Consider the following 27,361-nt stretch of genomic DNA (forward strand, 5'->3'; position numbering starts at 1 on the left):
GCAGGAGAAATTTTGAGATGTGTGGATGGGATGGTCATACTATTCTGCAGAGATACCAACGATTGAATATACCGGTACCTCTCCATAATATAGAGTAACCTCCCTACCTACTGTATCTTAAACCAGCTTGATGTTATGTTTTACCCCCACTTATTGCATCTTTTATTCCCCGGATGTTTTTTAGTTAGAAATGTTTCTGAGTAGTGGTAGAAGAGAGAGGCATAGAGGGTGTAAAAGAAAGATAATTTGTGGCTGTTTGGAGGAAATGGCTCTAATTTAATGATTTACACTGGGGGAACTCAGGCTGTTGTGCAGAGTGTATTTATAATTCTAGTATGTTATATTCATTATATGCTAAGTTACTCTGATGCCCCGTACACACGGTCGGATTTTGTGATAGGACCTTGTTGTCGGAAATTCTGACCGTGTGTAGGCTCCATCACACATTTTCCATCGGATTTTCCGACACACAAAATTTGAGAGCTTGCTATAAAATTTTCCGACAACAAAATCCGTTGTCGGAATTTCCGATCGTGTGTACACAAATCCGACACACAAAGTGCCACGCATGCTCAGAATAAATAAAGAGATGAAAGCTATTGGCTACTGCCCCGTTTATAGTCCCGACGTACGTGTTTTACGTCACCACGTTCAGAATGATCGGATTTTCCGACAACTTTGTGTGACTGTGTGTATGCAAGACAAGTTTGAGCCAACATCCGTCGGAAAAAATCCTAGGATTTTGTTGTCGGAATGTCCGATCAATGTCTGACCGTGTGTACGGGGCATGAGTGGTACAAACTAGGCTTCATTTATGTTTTTGTTTGTTTTTTATTGGATTCTTCACTTTATGATATGATATGGACTAATTTGTTATATTTGTTTATAATGTTTTTTGCAACAAAAATGAAAAAAGTACAGTATTTGATCAAAAAAATAAATAAATAAATGTTTCCATTTCCTTTTTATTTTTTGTATTCCTCTTTCTTTGTCCCCTTCTCTTTTCTCCTTAAAAGGCTTTTTGTGCCTTTTATACTATGCTGATAATTGTTATGAAGCATGATGTAGCATTTGCTGCACATTGTTTACTCTGTCAATGTCTATGTACCACGCTGTACGCTGTCTGGTTCTTATGTAAGACTGCAATTGTTTCCCTGATAATTTTCCTTTTGTTCTGTATGAAAATTCTAATAAAACTTGATTACCGTACATCTAAAAAAAAAAAAAAATCAGCTCAATGGGGTTACAATTAGGGATGAAGTTTGGATTTACCGATACCTTGGAATTCCGGCTTATACTGCAGGTTTGAAATTTGATGTCCTGCTGAATGTTTGTGCACAATCACCTGTGCAATTTATTAATGTGATAATATATTGCATCACTTTAGAGCAGTGGTTCTCAACTCCTGTCCTCAGGACTCACCAACAGGCCAGGTTTGCAAGATAACTGAAATACATCACAGGTGATATCATTTGCTGCTCAGTGATTGCAGTATTCTAGTCTGTATGTCCCCAAGGTAATACTTAAAATCTGCCCTGTTAGTGGGTCCTGAGGACAGGGGTTGAGAACCACTGCCTTAGAACCATGATCATGAGCCATGATATTTTAGAAGGGCCAATAGGAAGGCTTTTGGATAAACCAGCCCCCTCACTATAAAAGTGGGCTCAGGGCAGCCTTATTGTCAATAACTTTCTCCTGTAGGGAGACAATAGGGAGAGATGCCAACCTGTGTAAAATTAAGATTGCAAAAGTGCCCCATCCATGTTCACAGTTCTGGTCTCCTGTCACTAGGAAACTGTTTTTTTTATATATCCACTGGTACTGGTAAGCTGCAATACATTTAGGCTGACCATAGATTATGCAATTTTCTTTCCTTCAACCATGGGGTGAAGGAAATAAAATGGGTCAAAACTGGCTGTGCTGTTGGGGAAATCCCTCCCGCTGCGCTATTGTATTCTGACAGCAGCAGGTTTTCCCACTGTCAGAATACAATGATCACAGCTGGCAGCTGGAGACTGTAATCGATCAATATATCAACTACAGTACAACCAGCCTGCCCACAGATGGATTTAAGTTCAGCCAGTTTCTGCAGGCTTTAATTTTTGTTCTTGGTTTTCAATTAATTTAAATGTCCCAAATCAACACTGGACTTTTAAAACAAATTCATAATTGATTAATAACATAATTATATAATTATGTACAATATGTACAAGTATATTTTGAAGACTGCTGACTACATGCCTGTTACAACATGTCATGGCTACTTTATGTCAAAAAAAGACTCAAGCCGGCCATACACTGATAGTATTTTTCATTCAGCCTGACGATGGATAAATCTCCTGCTGTGGCTATTGTGTGTATACAATGCTGTGAAAAAGTATTTGCCCCCTTTCTGATTTTTAATATTTTTGCATATTTGTCACACTTAAATGACTCAGATCATCAAACAAATTTTATTATTACACAAAGATAACGCAAGTAAATAGAAAATGCAGTTTTTAAATGATGGTTTCATTTATTAAGGGAAAAAAGCTGTCCAAACCTGCCTGGCTTTATGTGAAAAAGTAACTGCCCCCTCAACCTAATAACTGGTTGTGCCACCCTTGGCAGTAACAACTGCAATCAAGCGTTTGCAATAACTGGCAATGAGTCTTTCACATTGCTGTGGAGCAATTTTGGTCCACTCTTCTTTGCAGAATTGTTTTAATTCAGCCACATTGGAGGCTTTTCCAGCATGAATGGCCTGTGTAAGGTCATGATAGAGCATCTCAATTGGATTTAAAGGGGTTGTAAAGGTAAAAGATTTTCACCTTAATGCATTGTATGCATTAAGGTGAAAAAACATCCGACAATACCGCCCCCCCCAGCCCCCCCGTTTTACTCACCTGACCCCTCGAAAGTCCCGCACTCGCTCCTGACATCCTCTTCAAAGCTCAGCCTGGCCACTGATTGGCTAGAATGGATGGATTGAAAGCAGCACAGCCATTGGCTCGTGCTGCTGTCAATCACATCCAATGACACGCCGTTCCGGGGGGCGGGGCCGAGTGATACAGTGAGCTGCTATAGCCGCCGGCTGTATCACAGGAGGGCACCCGCAAGCACTCAATACCATGCGAGGGAGCTTGCATGAAAGTGTTGAGTCCTTGCGGGGGGCAGCCGAGACAGCCGCCGAGGGACCCCAGAAAACCAGGTTTGGGGCCACTCTGTGCAAAACGAGCTGCACAGTGGAGGTAAGTATAACATGTTTGTTATTTTAAAAAAAATAGCTTTAGTGATTCTTTAAGTCCGGGCTTTGACTAGGCTAATCCAAAACCTAAATTTTGCTTTGTTTGAACCATTTGGAGGTGGAATTGCTGTTGTGTTTCGGATCAGTGTCCTGCTGCACACCCCAAGTGCACTTGAGCTTGAGGTCACGAACTGATAGCCGGATATTCTTCTTTAAGATTTTCTGGTAGAGCTCAGAATTCAAGGTTCCATCAATTATGGTAAGTCGTCCAGGTCCTGAAGCTGCAAGGCAGCCCCAGACCATCACGCTACCACCACCATGTCTGACTGATGATTTGAAATACTGTATTCGTTTTATGCCAGATGTAATGGGACGCACACCTTTCAAAAAGTTACATTTTTGTCTCATCAGTCCACAGAATATTTGCCTAAAAGTCTTGGGGATAATCAAGATGTTTTTTGGTAAATGTGAAATGAGCCTTTGTGTTCCTTTTGGTCAGCAGTGGCTTTGGCCTTGGAACTCTCCTATGGATGCCATTTTTGCCCAGTCTTTTTCTTATTGCTGAATCACTGATCTTACCTGAGGCAAGTGAGGCCTGGAGTTCTTTAGTTCTTTTTTTCTTTGTTCTGGGTTCTTTTATGACCTCCTGGATGAGTCGTTGTCATGCTCTTGGAGTAATTTTTGTAGGCTGGCCAATCCTGGGAAGGTTCACCACTGTTCCAAGTTATCTCCATTTGTGGATAATGGCTCTCCCCGTGGTTCACTGGAGTTCAAATGCCTTAAAAATGGCTTTGAAACCCTTCCTAGACCGATACATGTTTGTTTCTAATCTGTTCTTGAATTTTTTTGGATTGTGGCATGATGTGTGACTTTCTGTGATCTGTTAGTGTGCTTCACTTTGTCAGACAGCTTTTATTTATGTGATTTCTTGATTCAACATGTCTGGCAGTAATCAGGCTTGGGTGTGGCAAGTGAAATTTAACTCAGATTTCCAAAAAATTGGTGTTAATCACAGTTCATTCATGATTCAGCATGGAAGGGGGCAATTACTTTTTCACATAGGGCCAGGCAGGTTTGAACAGCTTTTTTCCCTTAATAAATGAAATAATAATTTAAAAACTACTTGGATTTACTCGGGTTACCTTTGTGTAATATTAAAATTTGTTTGATGATCTTAATCATTTAAGTGTGAGAAATATGCAAAAAAAAAAAAAAAAAAGAAAAAATTCAAGAAGAGGGCAAATACTTTTTCACAGCACTGTGTATATATATATATATACACACACACACACACACACACAGTATTTCACAAAAGTGAGTACACCCCTCACACTTTTGTAAATAGTTTATTATATCCTTTCCTGTGACAACACTGGTGAAATTACATTATTATACAATGTAAAGCAGTGAGTGCACAGCTTGTATAACAGTGTAAATTTGCTGTCCCCTCAAAATAACTCAACACACAGCCATTAATGTCTAAAACGCTGGCAACAAAAGTGAGACTAAGTGAAAATGTCCAAATTGGGCCCAATTAGCTCTTTTCCCTCCCCAGTGTCATGTGACTCATTAGGGTTACAAGGTTTCAGGTATGAATGGGGAGCAGGTGTGTTAAATTTGGTGTTATCGCTCTCACTCTCTCATACTGGTCACTGGAAGTTCAACGTGGCATCTCATGGCAAAGAACTCTCTGAGGATCTGAAAAAAAGAATTGTTGCTCTACGTAAAGATGACCTAGGCTATAAAAAGATTGCCAAGACCCTGAAACTGAGCTGCAGCATGGTGGTCAAGACCATACAACGGTTTAACAGGACAGGATCCACTCAGAACAGGCCTCACCATGGTCAACCAAACAAGTTCAGTGCACGTGCTGAGCGTCATATCCAGAGGTTGTCTTTGGGAAATAGACATATGAGTGCTGCCAGCATTGCTGCAGAGGATGAAGGGGAGGGGGTCAGCCTGTCAGTGCTCAGACCATACGTTGCACACTGCATCAAATTGGTCTGCATGGCTGTTGTCCCAGAAGGAAGCCTCTACTCTGAAGACAAGCAGACTAAGGACATGGATTACTGGAACCATGTTCTGTGGTCTGATGAGACCAAGATAAACTAATTTGGTTTAGATGGTGTCAGGCGTGTGTGGCGGCAACCAGATGAGGAGTACAAAGACAAGTTTGTCTTGCCTACAGTCAAGCATAGTGGTGGGAGTGTCATGGTCTGGGGCTGCATGAGTGCTGCCAGCACTGGGGAACTACAGTTCATTGAGGGAACCATGAATGCCAACATGTACTGTGACATACTGAAGCAGAGCATGATCCCCTCCCTTCGGAGACTGGGCCGCAGGGCAGTATTCCAACATTATAACGACCCCGAACACACCAACAAGATGACCACTGCCTTGCTAAAGAAGCTGAGGGTACAGGTGATGGACTGGTCAAGAATGTCTCCAGACCTAAACCCTATTGAGCATCTGTTGGGCATCCTCAAACGGAAGGTGGAGGAGCGCAAGGTCTCTAACATCCACCAGCTCTGTGATGTCATCATGAAGAAGTGGAAGAGGACTCCAGTGGCAACCTGTGAAGCTCTGGTGAACTCCATGCCCAAGAGTGTAAAGGCAGTGCTGGAAAATAATGGTGGCCACACAAAATATTGACACTTTGGGCCCAATTTGAACATTTTCACTTAGGGGTGTACTCACTTTTGTTGCCAGCTGCTTAGATATTAATGGCTGTGTGTTGAGTTATTTTGAGGGGACAGCAAATTTACACTGTTATACAAGCTGTACACTCACTACTTTACATTGTAGCTAAGTGTAATTTCTTCAGTGTTGTCACATGAAAAGATATAATAAAATATTTATAAAAATGTGAGGGGTATACTCACTTTTGTGAGATACTGTATATATATATATATATATATATATACACACACACACACACACACACACAGTATATACTGTATATTTATACAGGTTATTTATATTTTAGATTATATTCCAGTTTCATTCCTGTTAACTGGTAGGGGATCGGTTTGCAGGAGGTTTGGCAAACTCAGCAAAAATGCACTCAAAAATCAACAAAACTCTAACATACTGTAACTCTGAACCCCACTGAAGTCTTTGTGAGTCAAATCTTGTTTTTATTTCAAGATCAAACTGTAGGGGTGGGAAATTTCAATAGTACAACTGTTACCTACTAATTGTGGGGTATAGTGGTGGGGTAAATAACTAACAGTAAAAAATTGAAACAGGTAGTTATAAATTAACAGCCCCGTTCTCTTACATTCTCTAATTTAACGGTAAGTTCATTGAGTCCAATATATATATATATATATATATATATATATATATATATATACAGGCCAACATGTACTGAAAATGCATGCATTCAACATTTTTTGTGATTTCCTCTTGCATGTTGCACTGTCTGCAACTATGGTTTATTGATATGCAAACATTGCTTGCCTCACTATGTGTACAAAACAAACACAATAGAACTACTAATTACAAGCTCAGCCTTAATTGAACAGTGTGTACATGAGATACCAGTGAGCAATGCAGTTAGCACCTACTTGCCAATCATAAAACTGATCAGGAGCATAAATTGGGGCCTGCAACAGGAGGAGACACCCATCCTTATCAGACCTGCCCGTAATGTAAATAGCTCCAAATAATAATGTTGTAAAGGGAGGGGGCTAATGTCACTGAATAGAAAGGTCAAATGTTGCTAGGGGCAAGTGAATACCACTGAAAGAGTTTCATGGTAATCTGTCTGGCTTCACGAGGTTCAAGACTGTTCATTGACCCAGTCTGGTTTTTACACTGGTATTGTTTTTATTATCTCTCTAGAAATCTATTGTAATTGTCTTCAGTGAGTTACCTGGGAAGAAAGAAAGAAAGAAAGAAAGAAAGAAAGAAAGAAAGAAAGAAAGAAAGAAAGAAAGAAAGAAAGAAAGAAAGAAAGAAAGAAAGAAAGAAAGAAAGAAAGAAAGAAAGAAAGAAAGAAAGAAAGAAAGAAAGAAAGAAAGAAAGAAAGAAAGAAAGAAAGAAAGAAAGAAAGAAAGAACTCCTCCACTGTCAGAATACATTGATCAGTGCTGCAGCTGATTGGCTACCAGCAGTTTCATTATAGAGGAGTCGATCATTAGATAAACACCTCTTGAACAGAAATGGCCATAGATGGATTGAAATTCAGCCGGTCCCTGATGAAAGGCCAAATTTGAATCCACCTATGGCCAGCTGGAGTGATTACCACTTCTGCCTTGCGTAGAATCCCAACCAGGACACTACCTGCATGGAGTTTCCTCAATGTGCTCCTGCCCCCTTCCTTGCTCCAAAGATATGCTGGTAGGTTGACTGGCTCCTGCCTAAATTTGCCCTCCTATGTATACGTAAGCATGTGAGGTAGATTGTACACCTTTTGAGGATAGGGAATGATGTTACTGTACATAACGTAAAGTGCTGTATAGTGCCCAAGCTATATACTGTAAATGCCTGTACTAAGTAAAGGGGGAAAAAAGCTTGGGAGCGTATCTTTACTTTGGTGGCTAATGCCCATGTAACCAAACTCTCAATTATTTTGTAAGTGCAAACTATTCCTAATATGCTAGGATTTATTTTTTGGAAAAACTTAATATTTATGTTGAACCAGTGTTTGTGAAAACACTTAACTAGTTCACAAGCTGATGGCTGCGGTTGCACCCCGCTGGATAAAGAGCGGTGTAAGACCAAGGCATATCCATAAACTCAAAATAAATCACAAGCGACTTTGATTTCATCACTTCTGGTTTCAGATCCTCTATTTCCTGGCCAGTACAGCCAGGGGACACATCGAACTGAGCAGGTCTGTGCTCAGTTAGATGGTGTAAATGTCTTCAAAAAGAGCACCTGTCACCTTCCCAATACAATCATATGGGGGTTTATTAACCCCTTGTGATAGCAATCAAGTGAAAGTAATAAATAAAAAAAAAAAAAGAAAAATTATAACAAAATGTATTAAAAATATTTTTTTTCAATTGCGACAACCCCTGTTGCCCTGCACACATGCACAAACGCAAACGCAGGCTGACGGTGTGTATGTGTATATAAACCATGGTCACACCACACGTGTCATGTATCAGAGTGAAATAATTCTAGCACAAGAGCTCCTGGTAACACTAAACTGATGAGCTATAAAGGCTTTTAGGGCCTCATGCACACAGGACATTTATTTACTCTCCTAGAAGCCAGCAGCGTTTTTGCAGAATAAATGTCTAATGCTTGTAAAAATGTCTAAAACTTACAAATTTTTAGGAGCTTTTATAGGCATCAAGCTTTTGGGTGTTAATTCATTTCACTGGCCAGAATAAATGATTTATTCTGGTCATGGAAATTAAATAATGCTCAAGCACTAGCGTTTAAACCAGGGGCATATCATGAAATCAGTGGGCCCATGTGCAAGATAAAAAGTGGGCCCTAGGCAAAAAAAAGTGGCAAAATGTGGGCGTGTCTTAAATTGAGTTAAATATCGTGCGTGGCTTAAAGGGGGTGTGGATTAATAGAGTCTGAGGTGCCTTACATATGCAGAATGTGGTATTGTTAAATAGGGAATGTACAGTGCGGAATGTACGGCAGTGGGTAGTATGTGCAGGAGAAGGGTGTGGAGTGTACGGAGATGGGTAGTATGCACAGGAGATTAGTGCAGGGTGTATCGAGGTGGGTAGTATGTGTAGGAGAGGGGTGTGGAGTGTATAGAGGTGGGAAGTATATGCAGGAGAGTATTGGATGTATAATGGTAGGTATTATGTGCAGGAGAGGAGTGTGGGGTGTGGAGGTGGGTAGTATGTGCACGAGAGGAGTGCAGAGTGTATAGCGGTGAGTAGTATGTGCAGGAGAGGGGTGCAGCGTGTATGGAGGTGGGTAGTATGTGCAGGAGAGGAGTGCGGAGTGTATGGAAGTGGGTAGTATGTACAGGTGAGGAGTGTGGAGGTGGGTAGTATGCAGCAGAGGAGTGCAGAGTGTATGGCAGTAGGTAGTATGTGCAGGATAGGGGTGCAGCGTGTATGGAGGTGGGTAGTATGTGCAGGAGAGGAGTGCAGAGTGTATAGAAATGGGTAGTATGTACAGGTGAGGAGTGTGGAGGTGGGTAGTATGCAGCAGAGGAGTGCGGAGTGTATGGCAGTGGGTAATATGTGCAGGAGAGGGGTGCAGAGTGTATGGAGGTGGGTAGTATGTGCAGGAGAGGAGTGCAAAGTGTATGGTGGTGGGTAGTATGTGCAGGAGAGGGGTTCAGCATGTATGTAGGTGGGCAGTATGTAAAGGAGAGGAATGTGGAGTGTATGGAAGTGGGTAGTATGTGCACATGAGAAGTGCGAAGTGTGGAGGTGGGTAGTATGTGCAGGAGAGGGGTGCAGAGTGTATGGAGGTGGGTAGTATGTGCAGGAGAGGAGTGCAAAGTGTATGGCGGTGGGTAGTATGTGCAGGAGAGGGGTGCAGCGTATATGTAGGTGGGCAGTATGTACAGGAGAGGAATGTGGAGTGTGTGGAAGTGGGTAGTATGTGCAGGTGAGAAGTACAAAGTTTGGAGGTGGGTAGTATGTGCAGGAGAGGAGTGCGGAGTGTATGGTGGTGGGTAGTATGTGCAGGAGAGGGGTGCAGCGTGTATGGAGGTGGGTAGTTTGTGCAGGAGAGGAGTGCAGAGTGTATGGAAGTGAGTAGTATGTGCAGGTGAGAAGTATGGAGGTGGGTAGTATGTGCAGGAGAAGAGTGTGGAGTGTATGGCGGTGGGTATTATGTGCAGGAGAGGAGTGTGGAATGTATGGAAGTGGTTAGAACATGCAGGTGAGGAGTGCGGAGTGTACGGCGGTGGGTAGCATGTGCAGGATGGTGTCAGTAGGGCAGTGGATGCTGTCATTAGTTTTTTTTTTTTTAATGTATTTTTTTAATTATTTTTTTGCATTTTTCAAAATGCTTTTTGGGGACCAGTGGATGGTATCAATAGGGCAGTGGATGGTGTAAGTGGAGCAATTTTATTTTTTTAATTATTTTTTACAAATTTATTTTTGTATTATTTTTTGCACAATGATTGGGGGTGGGGGTAGTGGACAGTGTCATTAGGGAAGTGGACGGTGTCTATTATTTTTTACAATTTGTTTTGTTTTTTTTTTTTAAATCATTTTGGAAATATATTTTATATAGGTTATAGGGCAGTGGACGGTGTCAGTAGGGCAGTGGACAGTGTCAGTAGAGCAGTGGATGGTGTCAGTAGAGCAGTGGATGGTGTCAGTAGTATATATATATATATATATATATATATATATATATATATATATATATATATATATTCCAATTTAATTTGTGTTTCATTTTTTTCTCAGTGCTTTTTTTTGGGGTGGGGAAGGGGTTGGGGCAGTAGACAGTGTCGGTAGGGGGGGATGGTGTCAGTAGTTTATTTTATTTGTTTGTTTTTTTTATCACTATTTTACAATTAAATTTTATTTTATATACCCCTGACATCTCCCCTTTGAGACAGAGAAAGGGACTGAGGACACAGATTCCCCAGTCCCTTTCTCAGCATCCTCGGCATTGAAAATGAATGAACAGGAGACAGCAGCAGGACACAGTTTACTCTGCTCAGTTATCACAGGACACAGGAGTGATCGGTAGTGATCGTTCACTGTGTCCAATTCAGAAAAGGAAGGAGCCGGTAAATGACATATATACTGGCCCCTTCCTCCGCTCTCCTTCCTAACACATCCCCCACATCCGGCGGGAGAGGAGAGGAGGGAAGCTGGCTGCGGGGGGACAAGGGGGGGTGGATGAGAACACGGAGAGGGGCTGGAGGAGGAGGACACAGCGGCCAGAGGAGGAGTACATGGGGGCTGGAGGAGGACACGAAGGGCTGCCGAAGGAGGAGGACACAGGGGACAGTCCGGATGATGTGTGCAGTGAGGGAAAGTTGCTAGCACAGATCTTCCTGTATGACAGTCGCGAGAGGGAGAGGAGGAGAAACGGCTGTCAGCTGAAAAGTCACACAGGGAGATCTGTGCTTGCAACTTTTCCCCGCCACACCGATTATCCGCACTGTTACCTGGAGATCATCCATGGGTGCAGTGTGGGTCACAGTGCCCCCCCCCACACTCCCCCCCTCCTCCGCTCAGGACTCTGCTGCTCCTGGATGCAGTGGCAATGTTTTTTTTTCCTGCCTCTAAAAGCTCTTGCCACTAAACACTGCTAAAAGCCTATATGTGCATGGACCCATAGAATAACATAAAGAGACATTTTTAAGCTGGAAGAAAAAACAATTCTTGACGCTGCTAAAAGTGGCAGGAAAAACACCTTGTATACATGAGGAATAAAGCATCATCTATAGAGATTTTTTGGGTACCATAGGTTTTTGTGATATCACAGGCACATGCAATTTTAGGACTTCACGTGTTTAGTATCTATTTACTGAACACAACCTCATCTTTTATATGTTACCAAAAAAAGGCTATTATATTGTGCGTGTTTGCACTAAAATTAATTTTGTTATATTTTTTTCCCTGAAAATTTGCACTTAATAAACAGTTGCGTAACTATCACATGACATAAAAATTTGCAACTATCATCTTTTGATTCTACAGGGCCTCTGCTTTCAGAAAATATATAATGTTCTGGGGGTGTAGGGTCCACGCACAATGGCTTAAAAATCGTTGCTTCTACAGGAGTTTTGTGTTCTGCCTGTAGAAGCAGCTCAATGTTATTCTATGTGTCCATGCACATTAGGATGATTAGAGGCATATTTTAACCACTTCAGCCCTGGAAGGATTTGCCCCCTTAATGACCAGGCCATTTTTTCTGATATGGCACTGCTTTGCTTTTTACTGACAATTGCGCAGTCAAGTGACTCTGTACCCCAATAAAATTGACTTCCTCTTTTTACCCACAAATAGAGCTTTCTTTTGGTGGTATTTGATCACCTCTGTGTTTTTTTTTGTGTGCTATAAACAAAAAAAGACCAACAATTAAAAAAAAAAAAAATTTTTTTTTTTTTTTTTTTTTTTTACTTTCTACTATAATATATAGCCAATATATATACACATATATATAATTCTTCATCATTTTAGGCCAATATATATTCTTCTACATATTTTTGGTAAAAAAAAAATCGCAATAGGTGTATATTGATTGGTTTGCACAAAAGTTATCACTTTTACAAACTATGGGATAGATTTAGGTACTTTTATCTTTTTTTTATTTTTTTTACTGGTAATGGTGGTGACCTGGGTTTTTTAGTGGGACTGCGGACTGCGACATTGCGGCGGACAAATCTGATCCCAAATGACACTTTTTGGGGACCAGTGACATTATTACATTGATCAGTGCTATAAAAATGCACTGATCAATGTATAAATGACACTGGCAGGGAAGGGGTTAACACTAGGGGGCGATCAAGGGGTTAAGTGTGTTCCCTAGGTGTGTTCTAACTGTAGTGGGGCTGGGCTTACTGGAACATGACAGAGGCCAACAAAGCATCAGACTTTTGTCCGAAGGGCTTGTGCCAGGGTCTTGTCTTGCATACAAATGGTACACAATTGTCAGCAAACAAACACGAACGTACTGACATACTACGAGGAATTTCAGCTCTTGAGCGCCACCCTTTGGGCACCTTCTGCTAATGTTGTGTTTGGTGAGCATTGATTCTGAGCATGCGTGTTTGTACTTTGTACTTTTGTGTGACGGATTTGTGTACAGACAATAGGAAAATCTGACAACAGACCGTTGTCCGCCGAAAATTTACTAGCCTGCCATCCAACATTTGTTGGCGGAAAGTTGGACAACAATTGTCTGATGGAGCGTACTAATGGTCAGATTTTAGGCCAACAATCTGTCATCACACAATTCCCTGCCGAAAATCCGATCGTGTGTACGAGGCTTTATATTGAGATCTGAGAGTTTACACATCTTCTGATCTTGTTATATGATCATTACCCAGAACAGATACACATTGGTAAATAAATTAGGGACGTGGTGTTATAACATGGGGAGCTGATCAAGACTTCAAAGAGCTCTTTAAGGAGTCCATTCACACCAAATCTGAATAATCAGTAGAGATATGCAAGGCACTTGGTACTAATGTGTCCATAAGAAGAAAAAATAAATAGATTGGATGGGTTCTGGAGAGATTTGTTTTGGTTGTTGAATTATGATATTGGATACAGCTGACACTAATCCTATCTCAATAACCCAGGGCTTTCCATGTGTAATATAGCAGAGGAGTGAGCTCCCTGGACTTGTTCAGACCATGGATCAAGCAGGTCTTTGATAAGTAGGCGAGCTGTCAAATCTCTCCCTAAGCCATTTGTGAGCACATTCCATCCCCCCCATCAGATAACCATCCAGGCTTTCTGCTTATCTTGTCCAAACACCAAGGGGAGGTGAGAAAAGCAGAGACACGAGCCTGGAGCACAGCCTCCACTTTAGGTCCTTCTATAAAACTTTTCTCACCCTGCCAATGGAAAACGTGCCCAGCAGAAGCAGCAGCCAAGGCAGAGCCATCTATTGCCATATGTAGAGTCTGGCAGGAGCTCCAGTGGTGCTGTAAAACAAATAGACATCGCTCACTATCACTAAAGAGCACACATAATCTGTGATCTGTAAAAGCCATGTCATTAATTTATTCGTTGATTGATTGATTTTCTTTTTTTTTTTTTTTTTGCTACCCATATTTTTTCTTTTTGCAAACACATCAATTTAGAAAAATCGTGGAGAGCAAGGTTTATCATCATGCATTAGAGCAATTCCCTTAGAAATGGTTTATCTCCTACAGTCTATTAGGTATGGTTTTGCTCTGGAAGCCCCAAAAGTGACAGCTGTAAGCCTCTTGCCATCTTGTGCAATGTTGTTTATGCTGAGATAACTCCAGGTTTACATCCAGCTATAGATTATCATAGACAACCACATCAAAGTCCTGTAAGTGGTTGCAAATCCATTGATCACAGTCATGCTGCACTGCACACTAGAATGAAAAGTGGATACATCCACAGTGATACTTTGTATGATTGGAAACATTGTTTGGTAAATATTTAGAGAAACTGTTTTGCTACAATATGTCATTCACATACATTGCAAAGCCGATGAGTTCTTGCGATCTGTAGGGTTAGGATTCAGTATATAATGATGACTGCAGTGCATGCACATCAGTGAGCTGTCAATCACCTGTCATTGATACACATGGTTTATAGAGTAAGGTCAGTGGCTGGACAGGGAGAAGTGATGGTCATGTTGTACAGCTCATAGTCAGTCTGGGCTGCCCTGGGCATGGACCTGTGGAGGTGTCATTAACACATCCTTGTCATATCTCTCCCCAGACCATTTGGGAGCTTGCACGAGTCTACCTGCCAAGTGGTGATGGACAGCTCTCTTGCTCTAGGTTACCCAGGGGCACTTTATCGGTTAAGTAAACAATAGGGTGGGATAGGCCTGGTCTGGGATAGACTATAAAAAGGCTGCAGGGGACACAAAGGGCTTTGAGATGCCGAGAAACACTGTGACAGTAAGCTTCAGTATGGACCAGACATTGGCTAAGGACACTGAGGACCACAGCTTGTCTTCCATTCCTCTAGACTGCTACAGCTGCAAGTGTCTTAGAAGAAGAGAGAGAACTGTTCCAATTGGATGTATCCAAGCTTCAAGAAGACTAGAGGGTAGAAGGGCACTGAGGTAGGTATTATCCATAACAATATATGATCTAGAGATTGGCATTTAGGCAGCCTGCAATACCAAGAAGTCTGTTCTAAATATTGGGAGATACAAGAAAGAGCAAAGCCTGCTAAGTGCAGAAACCCATAGAAACAATTTAGGGTCATGTCCTACCGAGTAAAGCTGGCCATACACTATATAATCTGACCATACAATAATCTTTACAGCCATGAAAAAATTGTAAAATAAGGACAAACCACAATTTATTCAATCAGGCTCCATGCATGCTAGCATTTGTTTAAGCTCCTAAAATCTGTTATTAGCATTTTTGTTCTGCTCCTAGCTAAATAGTCTTATGCCGCGTACACACAAGCGGACTTTTCGACGGACTAGGTCCGACAGTCTTTCCGACGGACTGTGCAGCGTAGGTCTACCGGAGTTTCAAACGAATGGACTTGCCTACACACGATCACACCAAAGTCCGACAGATTCGTACGTGATGGCGTACGACCGGACTAAAATAAGGAAGTTGATAGCCAGTAGCCAATAGCTGCCCTAGCGTCGGTTTTTGTCCGTCGGACTAGCATACAGACAAGCGGATTTTTCGACCAGACTCGAGTCCGTCGGAAAGATTTGAAACATGTTTTATTTCTAGGTCCGTCGGACTTTTGGGGAAAAAAGTCCACTGGAGCCCACACACGATCGAATTGTCAGACGGACCAAATCTGCCGTAAAGTCCGCTCGTGTGTACGCGGCATAATCCTATATGTCCATGCATACTACTTTAGGCTATTAGCGTTTTTTGAGCTTCAGCGTCTAGAAGCAGGAAAAAAAAAAAAAAAAAAAAAAAAGGTTTTTGTAGTTTCTTGAAGCGTTCTTCCAGCTACTAATAGCATTTTTTTGAGCTTTTTTCCTATGGCTCATGCACACAGTACGTTTTTACAGCTGTTGTTACAGGCGTTTGATGTTTTTTTTTTTTAACTGCCTATAAAAGCCCCTCCATGTTAGTGTATGTGTCCATGCACACATAAACTATCAAGAGGCGTTTGGAGGCATAAACGTTTAGGGGCAGTAGAAAAAAATGACAGCCTGTGCTTCCAGGAGCAGTAAAAACAAAAATCGCCAAAAACCGTGTCTAAACGCATCAAGCCGTGTTTAGCTGCATTTGAAATTTGTATGCATTTTTACATTATAGGGAGCGTTTTTAATGACAAAAAGGCCAAAAACGATAATGCAGGAAACACGCAATAACGCTAAACGCTTGCTGTTTTTAGCACTGCTGTAGCTCTGGCGTTTTTAAAAAGTCCCGTGTGCATGAACCCTTATTGAAAACATGCTAATAAAATGCTCATACTCCTAAACGCTCTTAAACACTCCTAAACTCTCCTAAAAGGCTGCTTAAATGCTACTAAAAAAGAAGCTATTACCAGTGTTTTTTTAACTAGCGTTTTTTTCCAGCGTTTTTTTTTTTAGCTTACAAAAAACGCTGGAGTGCATGGAGCCTCAGTTTTAAATGAAGCAGGCTTTTCTACCACATAGATGATAGTAGATCTAAAGGAGGTTGTACAATCAGATTGTATAGTGTATAGCCAGCTTAAGGTTATTGTACATTTTACATCATTACATTTTTCACTAGCTTCCTGAAGCCCACAAGGGTCTCCTGTGTGTTGTAAACGTGTTTATTTATTTCAGGTACTTATACAGCGCTTTTAATTTACGCAGTGCTTCACACACACAGATTATATATATATATATATAATACATTCACATCAGTTCCTGCCCTCAAGGAGCTTCTTTATTGGTTACAGGTATTTATAAAACACAGACAATTTGTGCAGCATTTTACATACTGTAATTAATTAAGGAGCTTACAGTCTAAGCTGCTGATCTCACATTCATACATACACATACAAGGGAAATTTAGACAGGAACCAATTAATTAACAGCATGTCTTTGCAGTTTCAGTTCCTATAATAGTAATTTAAAGTCCTAGAAATCATTTTTACATTTAATGAAACATAAGAACAAGCTTTATGTTACAAGAGCTAATAAGAGGCTGCTAGCATAATTTTCTGCTTGAATGGTTTAATTAAAGTTTATAAAACATTAGTCAGAGTAAAAGAAGATAAGAGAGAAAAAAATATTCCACGTAAGCGTTACAAAAATAATTTTATAAAAGTAAAAAATTGTGGGAGATTTCTCATTACGAGTAGTGCAGATATATTATGTAACATATAAGACATAAATGGAAGCCTAATGAGTGAATGTATTTTAGCCTTCTGGAAATCATTAAGGCTAGGTTCACACTGCTGCAGTGCGAATTTAGCGCGATTTTGTTCCGATTGCGTTGCGAATTTGCATTGCGAATTCTATATGTGTTCTTGCGATTCTACTGCAAATTTTGCAGTCTATGGAGCTGAATTCGCATCGCACACGGATCAAACTCGGACAGGACCTTTTTTTCCCGCAAGTTATATTCGCAACGCATTGATGTGAACGACACTAATGTTAATCTATGTAATTTAAATGACTTGCGAATTTGAGCGATCGCAACGGCTCAAATTCGCAATAGAATTCGCAGCAGTGTGAACCTAGCCTTAAAAGGAACAAAATTAATTAATAGTGAGTTCCATGATCTGGCTATTGGAATTTTAAAGTTTTGGCTGCATAATTTAGGCGTACAGACAAGGAAGTGACTTATTTCTAAGAAATGGTTCAATATAAAGTATGTGAGGAATACGCATGGTCCCATGGAACTACAAGTCTCAGCATGCTCTTTTCTGTAGTTACTAGTGGCTGTTTACCCTTTGATCAGTCTCTTGGTTAGTCACATTGCAACATGGCTATTCATTAACATGTGTGCTATATCAGTGGTCATCAACCCTGTCCTCAGGACCCAACAGGCCAGGTTTTATGTATGACCCATGGGGAGATACAGACTAGAATACTGCAATCACTGAGCAGCAAATGATATCACCTGTGATGTATTTCAGTTATCTTGCAAACCTGGCCTGTTTAGTGGGCCCTGAGGGCAAGGTTGATGACCACTGTGCTATATGATTTACTAGACTTGCATTTCGATGAATTTTATTCTGTATTTACAGTATGTGCCAACTTGTTTGATAGGTGCTAACTTAAAAGAAACCTGTATGGATAGAAACAGTTAAACTGTCCTTGCAGATCTCATTCTGAGAAGATCAGTTGCCCGCCTTTCCTGCTCATCCTTTGGCTTCAGTACTTGCTGACCTGGAACATGTAGGTAGGCAGATCAGAATTGCTGGTTTTACATTGACTTTCTAATATGGATGTCATTTCCATGTCAGTGACGTGGAAAGTACTGAAACCAGGAACAGCAAGAAATGTATGTTCCAAAGACGCTCAGCAATGGCAGCCTCCATGTTTCATGCACTGCCATGGTATTTTTTTTTTTTTTTCCTTTGTCTACTGTAGTGTATAAAGGTACATGCAGAGGCTAGGCCAGTCATTTGCACATTAATTCCAGTATGTCACACAGTTTCTTTATGACGAAAACTTCAAATGCACATTAAAGCTTAAAGTAATACATTCGTGTAAGATGTATCTTTACTCATAACCACAGTAAATAAAAAAATCTTTGCTTTATATTTTCACAATCATTACACACTTTTTTTTTTTTTTTTTTTATTAAATTTGTTTCTAATTTTGGAATCATGGTGCTGTGTAGTCTTATAAGTTGACGTTTTACCATTATTATTTTAATTATCATTCCACATTTCACGTAAGCTCATCATTGTATATTGTTTAAATAAAAAAAAAAAAAAAAAAAAACGAAATCATTTGGAACGTCTATAGTTATAGGTTGGATTTGATGGACTTGTGTCTTTTTTTCAATCTCACCTACTATGTAACTATGTAAATGATCCACATAAGCATGATGTGTTGCTTATCACCAATGTGATTTTCCTCATTTCTGGAGTCTAATTAGTTGGCGTGTGTTATACACACATGTGCTTTTCTGACACTTATGTATATGAATGACATCTAGGGGTTGATTTACTAAAGGCAAATCCACTTTGCACTACACATGAACTTGGAAGTGCAGTTGCTGTAGATCTGAGGGGAAGATCTGAAATGAGGGGAAGCTCTGCTGATTTTATCATCCAATCATGTACAAGCTAAAATGCTGTTTTTTATTTTCCTTGCATGTCCCCCTCAGATCTACAGTGACTGCACTTGTAGTGCAAAGTGGATTGGCCTTTAGTAAATAACACCCCCCCCCCCCTGTAAACCTTTTGCATAATCAATTAGTTTCCTCTACCCCACCTTTAATAGCTCAGCACCAGTATACCAGTTTTTTGTTTTTTTTTTACTAGCAGTGAAAAACAGGTTTATATTTATCCCCCCACCCCCTTCCTCCTATATCCCCTAATCTTTAGATTCAACCCTCACCTCCCTGAATCCCAAAACTCAACTCAACCTCCCCCTTTAGCCTAACACAAGGTTAACCTTGTAACTTCCCTCAACAATTATACACAACACTTTTAGAAATTCATCTGTGAACAAAGGCTGACTCTATTAATCACTTTTATTTTTCAGATCACATTTGACATTCTGGAGACCTTGGATTCACAATAGCTCCAATAAGACCTTGGTAAGTTTTATCTCCTATGGTCTTTTAGATATCATATTATACAATGTATTCTTTTTCTTATACAGATCTTCAGTTATGAAACTTTATGTAACATTTTTCTGCGTGGGCAATTTAATGTAAACCGAGAATATATGCAATGAACAACACTCATGGTCCTTTCACATAATTTAAATAGGATTTCATTATTTTGTACAGTTCACGTGCATCCACTTTTAAAGGTACGCATTATGATTTAATAATAAAATGTCATACTCTAGTGCCAATTACAAGGATGTTTCCATCAAGCAACTGAATTCACTTTAATTCACTGAATTGAATTTTAATTTGTTGCTTCTTCATTGCTGGTGAGAGGACATGTTTTAAGTGACTTTTGAAACCACTCACCCTGCTTGAATAAAATGCATGTTGATAGCTTGCATTAAATGAAGAAATTTTTGGGTAGCCAATCTGCTCAGGCAAATTGAAATATACAAAACTGCTTTGCTTGGGACTTTTAAAACGAAGATAATAATACAATAGATTTAATAGTTGTTTTTTTATGTCTTCATGGCCTAACCTTTTAGGCTCACAACAATTATATCCTTTGTCATTCAATATCCTTTTTAAGTATCGGCCAATGAAAATGTCAAGCCTATGCAGATAAGGGATGCGTAAAATATATATTACATATGACATCTTACAAGAGATCAGAAATCATTTCAAGGTTTAGTGCACACATGTCTTTTCATTAGATATGGTACATGGTTTGGCCTTTTTCACACAAAGCTGAGGTGTCAATGGTATAAACAGCTCTCAAGTCACTGCTCTAATGCACAAAACAGCTTGTAGAGATAACATTTTCTCCTCTGAATTCTAGCCATATGTCTCCGGCCTGTGTGAAAATCCACAATCTGGACAGAAAGCTACAGAATACAACCACCCTGTGAGGTAAGCCTTGTTCCCAGCCAACGAAGACTTTAAGCTCTTATTAGTCATGGAACAGATGTTGAACCTGGTGTTTGGAGAGTAGTTGCAAAAAGTGCAATTGTTTTCATTTGTTGAGATTGTTTACAGGTAAACAATCCATGCCAATGCATAGTGCGTACAGTTTCAACCATTTAGCCTGGGTTCACACTATTGCGAACTCAGACATAGCATTGCTGTGCTGATCACATGCGATGTCTGTACAATGCAAATTCAGCCATACAGTTGTATGGCTGCATTCACATTGGATTCGCATGAAAAAGAAGCAGTAACCTTTATTTTTATTTTTTTTCCCACACTGGAATCGGATCACATGGGTGTTCACACCCATGCAATCTGATTCCTGTCCGAATTCACAGTTCGCACTGCGATCTGCGAACCCGTCTGGGGGTGTCATTAACTTTGTATTGATTTGACACCTACAGCGCAGTGTGAACTGCCTGCGAGGGAGATGTGATGTGGGAACCAGCACTGGAATTACGCTAGTTCTCGCTTTGCATTATTATTATTATACAGGGTTTATATAGCGCCAACAGTTTAGTGTAAACCCAGGCTTAAAGTATATTTCCACTTTTGCAGTCGAATTTGAGGAAACCTAGTGACATGTTCTCATTCACACAGCATACCAAAAAAAAAATTCTTACCTTTTTTAGATGTTTCTCATGAGAAGGCCTCATGGCTGACTTTATGAAACAATGTCAGAGTGAGTCTTTCCTAAGGACTGGCTGAGTCTCCTCTCATTAACTGTAAGAGGTCTTCTAATGGCCCGTACACACGAACATAAAATTGTACAAAAATGACCACTTTCCAAGTGATCACATGATAATATGATCGTTAGTACACAGCTTTCATACAAAATTATCTGCAGGGACAAACATGTAATACCAGACCGTACGATTTTTCTGAAAAATACAGAACAAATACAATACTACACATCACTTTCTACATTTTTATTCTGTCGTACGAGAATTTCAAACTTTAGTAACCTCTTCATTTTTGATATGGCGACTAGCATGCAAAAAAACGAAACATCATACATCCGACAATCTCATTGTGTGTACCAGGCTTTAGGCTTGCCATAGATTGTTAGTTTTTTTTTTTTTTTGATAACCCAGTGGGGAAAAATGTAAAAAAGATCCGTTCCCCCACCCACACAAGTGAGGTGGATAGAGGAATCCTCCCCGCCAGTGGCGGCCCATCCATTAGGGGCACCCGGGTGCCGCCCCCTTTCTCCTCGCCACCCCTATACGCATAATAGATAGATGCATGCATAGTATGCATCTATCCATGGCTGCCACGGCCACCCCCTATTCATGTGTCTCACCCCATTCAGGGCACCGGGTGCATGAATTACAATAGCCAGGTTTTTTTTTTTTTTTTTAAGCACCTGATTTGAAGCCTATTAGAGCCTCTGGCTCTAAATATGGTGGGCTTTGGTCGCAGAGGATGCATCCGGAGTCCACCAGGTGAGTCCACCCAGGTGTGTTACAACAGCGAATGAATATTCGCTGTTGAAACACTGATTCTCAATCCGGCCATTCAGAAGTGGGTGTGAGACCTGTTTTCCAATTGGCTGAAAAGAGAAGACTCTCGAGAGGCATGATGGGACTTGTAGTTTCGCAACAGCTGGAGGGCCACCAGTTTGAGACCCCTGCTGTACAGAGTCAGGTAGAGTGTCCCTGTACGCAGTGTACAAGAGCGGCATATTTGCCACTGCTACTCCCTCCCTGTCACTGGCTTTACAGTTGAAAGCCTTCTAGTAACCAGTGATGATGTGGGTGCAACCTGATAGAGAAGCTAGTTCCCCATTAGATCTGCGCTTTCTTTGTAATTGACAGCAAGCAGTGGGTGGATTTTTTTTAGCCAATAGCAGGCTGTATAACTGCCCACTGTCAAAAACAAGGGGAGTGGAACTGATGGGGAACTAGTGTCTGCCAATCTCCTTCAGGCTGCATCCCCCATCCCAATTGTGTATAGACACTTGGGCCTCAGTGCACCTCCACATGCAGTGCGTGCCCCAGATATGTGTCTACAACAGGTATATGAATCTGTGGTGTGGAAGCATGTCAAAGTAGTTTCTTAGACCCTCTTTATGAATTCCCCTGACAGTGTCCAAATTTAGCACACACATAAATAGAAGGAACGTTGCTCCTCCAACCAGCCCATGCAACATAGGAGTAAGGAGGGGTCTCAACCTACATGTCTCCACCAAACCACGCCCTCACACGTTTCCCGCTATAACTAAGCCCCAGTGAGTGAGGCAAAATGCATGAGAGGGTTTGTCAGAGACATGTAGGCTGAGGCCGCTCCTTACTTCTATGTTGCATGGGTTGGTTGGGAGAGCGGCATTCCTTCTATTTATGTGTGTGCTACTTTCTGGATAATTATATTGATATGCCCCCCCCCCTGTTCTCTGTGGATCCAGGAATGAGATTCTTCTGTAGTTTAGAGCAGTGTTTCTCGACTCCAGTCCTCAAGGCGCCCCAACAGGTCATGTTTTCAGCCTTCACCATTATTTTGCACAGGTGATGATTTGATCAGTTTCACTGCCTTAGTAATTACCATAGCTGTTTCATCTGAGGGGAATCCTGAAAACGTGACCTGTTGGGGCGCCTTGAGGACTGGAGTTGAGAAACACTAGAGCAGCTCTCCAAGTCTTCACCCAGGTCCAAATCTAGTTTACAACTGATAATGAAGCTCTACCTGTACAGTACAGACAGGGTTAATTATGTTAAACACAGCTCCCCAGACCTCTCACAAGCAGACACAAAAAAATCAGTTACCAATAGTAAGGATACTCTGTAAACATGACTACATTAAAAAAATACTTTTTTTTTTTATGATCGTATCTACATAACTTAACTAGATACTATATATGGTATTTCACCTTTACCTGACCTAGAGATATGTAAAATACCACTAAAAGAGTCAGTGCCCTGGGGGGAGACAAATCTGTCAGGAGCTTCACAATAACATGCCCCTCGATGGTGGTGTCAGTGCTGCTCACCTTTTTACAAATAGTGCAGCAGTCTTTATAGCACAAGGCTTACTACTTATTGAAGAGTTCTAGCTCTGATCAAGTAGGGGGCATGTCAAACGCCCCCTGCTTGAGACCACTGCTTCCACACAGGAAGCAAAGGTTCTTCTCTGAAACATGCCAGCCGGATATACGATGGCTGATTTCTGAAGGAAAAAAGTTGTAGGACATTGAACACATTTTGTTTTGATGACCTTGAAATGTATTAGATGGTGGTTTAAAAATCAGCTGGACTTTAAATTGACCTCAGTGCTATATTACATTTAATAAGCATAGCTTAAAAAAAAAAATATATATATATAAATGTATTCATTTCCCATTACCAAATGCTGCTTAGATTCCTTAAAAGATTTTCGCATGAAGTTGACAAAAGAACCAACACTGCCAGGAGTCCTCCTGGGTCCCCACAGTTCTCATCGGTTTTTCCTGCTGACCTCCATTCTTTGCAGGGTGCAGTAGTGATGTGGAGGTCAGTAGGAGGAGCGAGTGAGCTCTGTAAGGCTCGATTCACACCTATGCATGTTGCTTTTGAGCGTTTTTGGAGGTTTTTTTTTCATGCTTGCCGCGTTTTTGAGCCGCGTTTTTGCCGCGTTTTAGCGGCGTTTTTGCCGCGATTTGCGTTTTGCGTTTTTTTTTTTTTTTCATTTTTTTTTTACAGTCTTACAAAAAAATTACAAAAAAAAAAAAATAACGGCAAAAACGCACCAAAAACGCACCAAAAACGCATCAAAAACGCTGCAAAAAAGGTGCACTTGCGTTTTTGATGCTTGTCCATTGAAAACCATTACATGCAAAACGCTGCATTTTGCATGAGAAAAAGTCCCCGACCCTTTCCAAAAACGCGGAGATACAAAAAAGCATTGATGTGAACATGTTCCATAGGAATGTTAAAAAATTCCCGTGCATTTCTGCAAAATGCAAAATGCATCAAAAAACGCGCTAGTGTGAATGGGGCCTAATTGACCTAAAGGGGTTGATTTACTAAAATTGGAGCACTCAGAATCTGGTGCAGCTGTGTATGGTAGCCAATTAGCCTCTAACTGTAGCTTGTTCAATTAAGCTTTGGCAATCAAACCTGGAAGCTGATTGGTGTCTATGTAGAGCTGCACCAGATTTTGCACTCTCTCTAGTTTTAGTAAATCTCTCCCAAGGGATTGTTACTCCTGGACTTGTCCGTTTTTCGGCAGAATTCACAGAAAGATTTGGCAGCATGACAGCAGAAAAGGTATGCTTTGATTTGAAAAATGCAGTAGGGTTGCTTTTGTGTGCTTCCAAAAAGGACTCACGGGCAAGTACACAGCATTTGATCTTTCAAATGTAATATGAGCAATGCTTACCTGATTTGTGCTGTTCAGCTTAAAACCTGCTGTTGGTCCAACAGTGGCCAATTTAGCCAGAGGAGGGCTCAGCCCAGAGAGGTACCAGGCCCGCTGTCTGCTTTCAGTGCTGCTGAAGGAACTCACATCTACAATAAATATGGGGGTTTCACCTAATATGTGTTTTTTATTTGTACAGCTAGCTTTAATATTATTATAACTGTTTTGCAGGCTATTCTGGCCCAAGTCCAAACCACTTGACAATGTGTATTTGGAAGCTGCAGATTTATTGAGAAGGTTTCCAGTCCAAGCTACCCTATCATTTTACAATGACTCGGAATCAGACACAGACAACGAGGAGAACAACAATGAGGAAGAACATGACTCTGGATTTGAATCTGAATAACTGGATAACTGCCAATAGGACTTGACTACATAATAGCTGTGACACTTACAATGGGGCAGTTTTTGCCAGCTTGTACATGTTTTACATTTTATAATGGCAGAGAAAAAAAGCATAGTCCATAGTTACAGGATTGTAGCATGAATTAACAGAACACATACAAAATACAGCTTGAACCTTTTTACTTACAGGTGATACTTAATTTGCAGTCAGATGTTCACAGAAAAACATCTTACCCTGACAACATAATTAAGTGTACTTAATGCATATTAGATGGGAAATGAAAAATAAAGTGAATCCTTTTATAGCTGCAGATGTTAGAAAGAACTGACTTGTACAGTGTACAATACTATCATACACAAGCCTTAAGCCACACAAAGCTACATGCTGCATATGGAATAAGCTAGAAAAGCATATTCAAAGCAAAACATCCTTTCTTTTCTTTACTGATGTTCATGTTGTGGTAACCCATAACGACAAATCTGAAAAATTTTTTACAGATATGACTACAAATGGCAAAATGGGATTGGTTGCCATGGGTACCCACACTTGCCACATCGACTTTGTTTTTAATAGTAAAAAAAATGTACAGTTTATACTGTATAGTTAAAAAATACAATATCATGTATTTAGGTTATTTCATACGTGCATAGTGCTCCTGTATGACTCATAGGGCTCTTGCACATGGGTGGCTGTGCCTGTGCAAAGTAAACTCCAGTATACGCAGCCCCTGGGCTCAGGAAAGATGCCATCATTAATGTTGCATTGGCTCAGCTGCCCATGTGCAAAAGCCCCCTGTATATTATAGTAAAAGGGTTGCTTTATTTATCCATTACATACTAAGGCTGGGGTCACACTGGAACCCGCTGCAGATCGCACAGGAGCGATGTGCATCCCTGTTCCCCGTTTCAGGGACGAATCGGGGCCAAATCTATGCCTGAATTCGGCCCTGAAACGGAGCCAAACATGCACAGCATTTCTGTGCAGTGCGCTCCGCAGCCGCAACAGAGATATGTGAACCGACTCCATAGGGAGCCAGTCACATTCTCCTGCTATGCCAATTGAATGCGGGGAAACCCACATCTAATTTGCATAGGTGTGAACCCGGCCTTAATCCTTAGCAGTATACTGTGTTCATTACCTGCTTTATAACTAATACTTCTATGTCTGTAAGGAAATCTCATGCTTATAACATTTCAATATAAAATGTTATATAATTTAACTGTTTAGTAAAAAGGATGTTATCAGTCTTTTTCAATAAGGGAAAGAACCACTTGCAATATTGTATACAAGCAATCAGAATTGGTACTGCTGTTCCCTGAGTTTTGTTATCTAAAATCTGATTGTCTGCTGTGGAATGCTGCACTTCATACATTACCATTGCTCTTGACACTATTTCATAGAATAGGTCTTAAAACATGATTTCACAGTTCATATGTTAAATTCAGAAAATGTTTCAGCTTCATCAGTGATGATCAGTTTACTATGGTATAAATGAACAAATTACATTTTTAATATAAAATTGTATAATAGTCTACAAAGAGAAATATATTTATTTTATTACATTTTGCATGATATTTACTAATTAAAAATAATTAAATACATTTTTATTATTGTGTTTTTTTTAAGTGTTCTCATGGTTGCACCATTTATTATTATGGGAAAGTATTTACTGTTTATGAATTTCCCTAATTATGTTCTATTTCCCTGCTTAGAAATGTCAAAGGAGCATATGTATCAATAATTTGCTGAACGTGCTGAATATACTGGCATTAAATAGTAATACTCATTGGGGTTGATTTGCCAAAGACAAATAGGCTATTAACTTTGCAAGGAAAATTACACTATGCAAATGACTTTTCCGGGGCTTAGTGAATGTGGTAAAATTTCACTTTACAAAGAATACCCAATCATGTGAAGGAAAAAAAAAAAAAAAACTTTTTTTTTTAATTGCATAAATGAAGTCAGCAGAGCTTAACCTCATTCACTAATGTAGCACCATCTAGTGTGCTAGAAGAATAGTACAGTTTTTTTTTTTTTCAGTAGGTAAATTTTCAAGCTTGGCTGCCAGCCAAGCCTGGGGGTGTTTTGGTGATCTGGGCTGGGAGTGGCTTAGGGTAGAGCTGGG

At 40.4% G+C, this 27,361-nt stretch overlaps 1 protein-coding gene across 1 annotated transcript in view; it reads left to right on the forward strand.

Moving 5' to 3' along the window:
* Nucleotides 1-26,837, forward strand: part of LOC141141246 (uncharacterized) — a 44,508-nt gene extending 17,671 nt beyond the window's left edge. The window contains exons 3-5 of the mRNA XM_073628926.1: nt 19,460-19,514; nt 20,371-20,441; nt 25,062-26,837. Of these exons, the coding sequence (XP_073485027.1) occupies nt 19,460-19,514; nt 20,371-20,441; nt 25,062-25,236 (301 nt within the window). The 3' untranslated portion in view covers nt 25,237-26,837. The remainder of the gene's footprint in view (nt 1-19,459; nt 19,515-20,370; nt 20,442-25,061) is intronic.
* The last annotated feature ends 524 nt before the right edge of the window (nt 26,838-27,361 follow it).

Source organism: Aquarana catesbeiana, linkage group LG04, assembly GCF_042186555.1.
Source record: "Aquarana catesbeiana isolate 2022-GZ linkage group LG04, ASM4218655v1, whole genome shotgun sequence".
In the NCBI taxonomy this organism is placed as follows: Eukaryota; Metazoa; Chordata; class Amphibia; order Anura; family Ranidae; genus Aquarana; species Aquarana catesbeiana.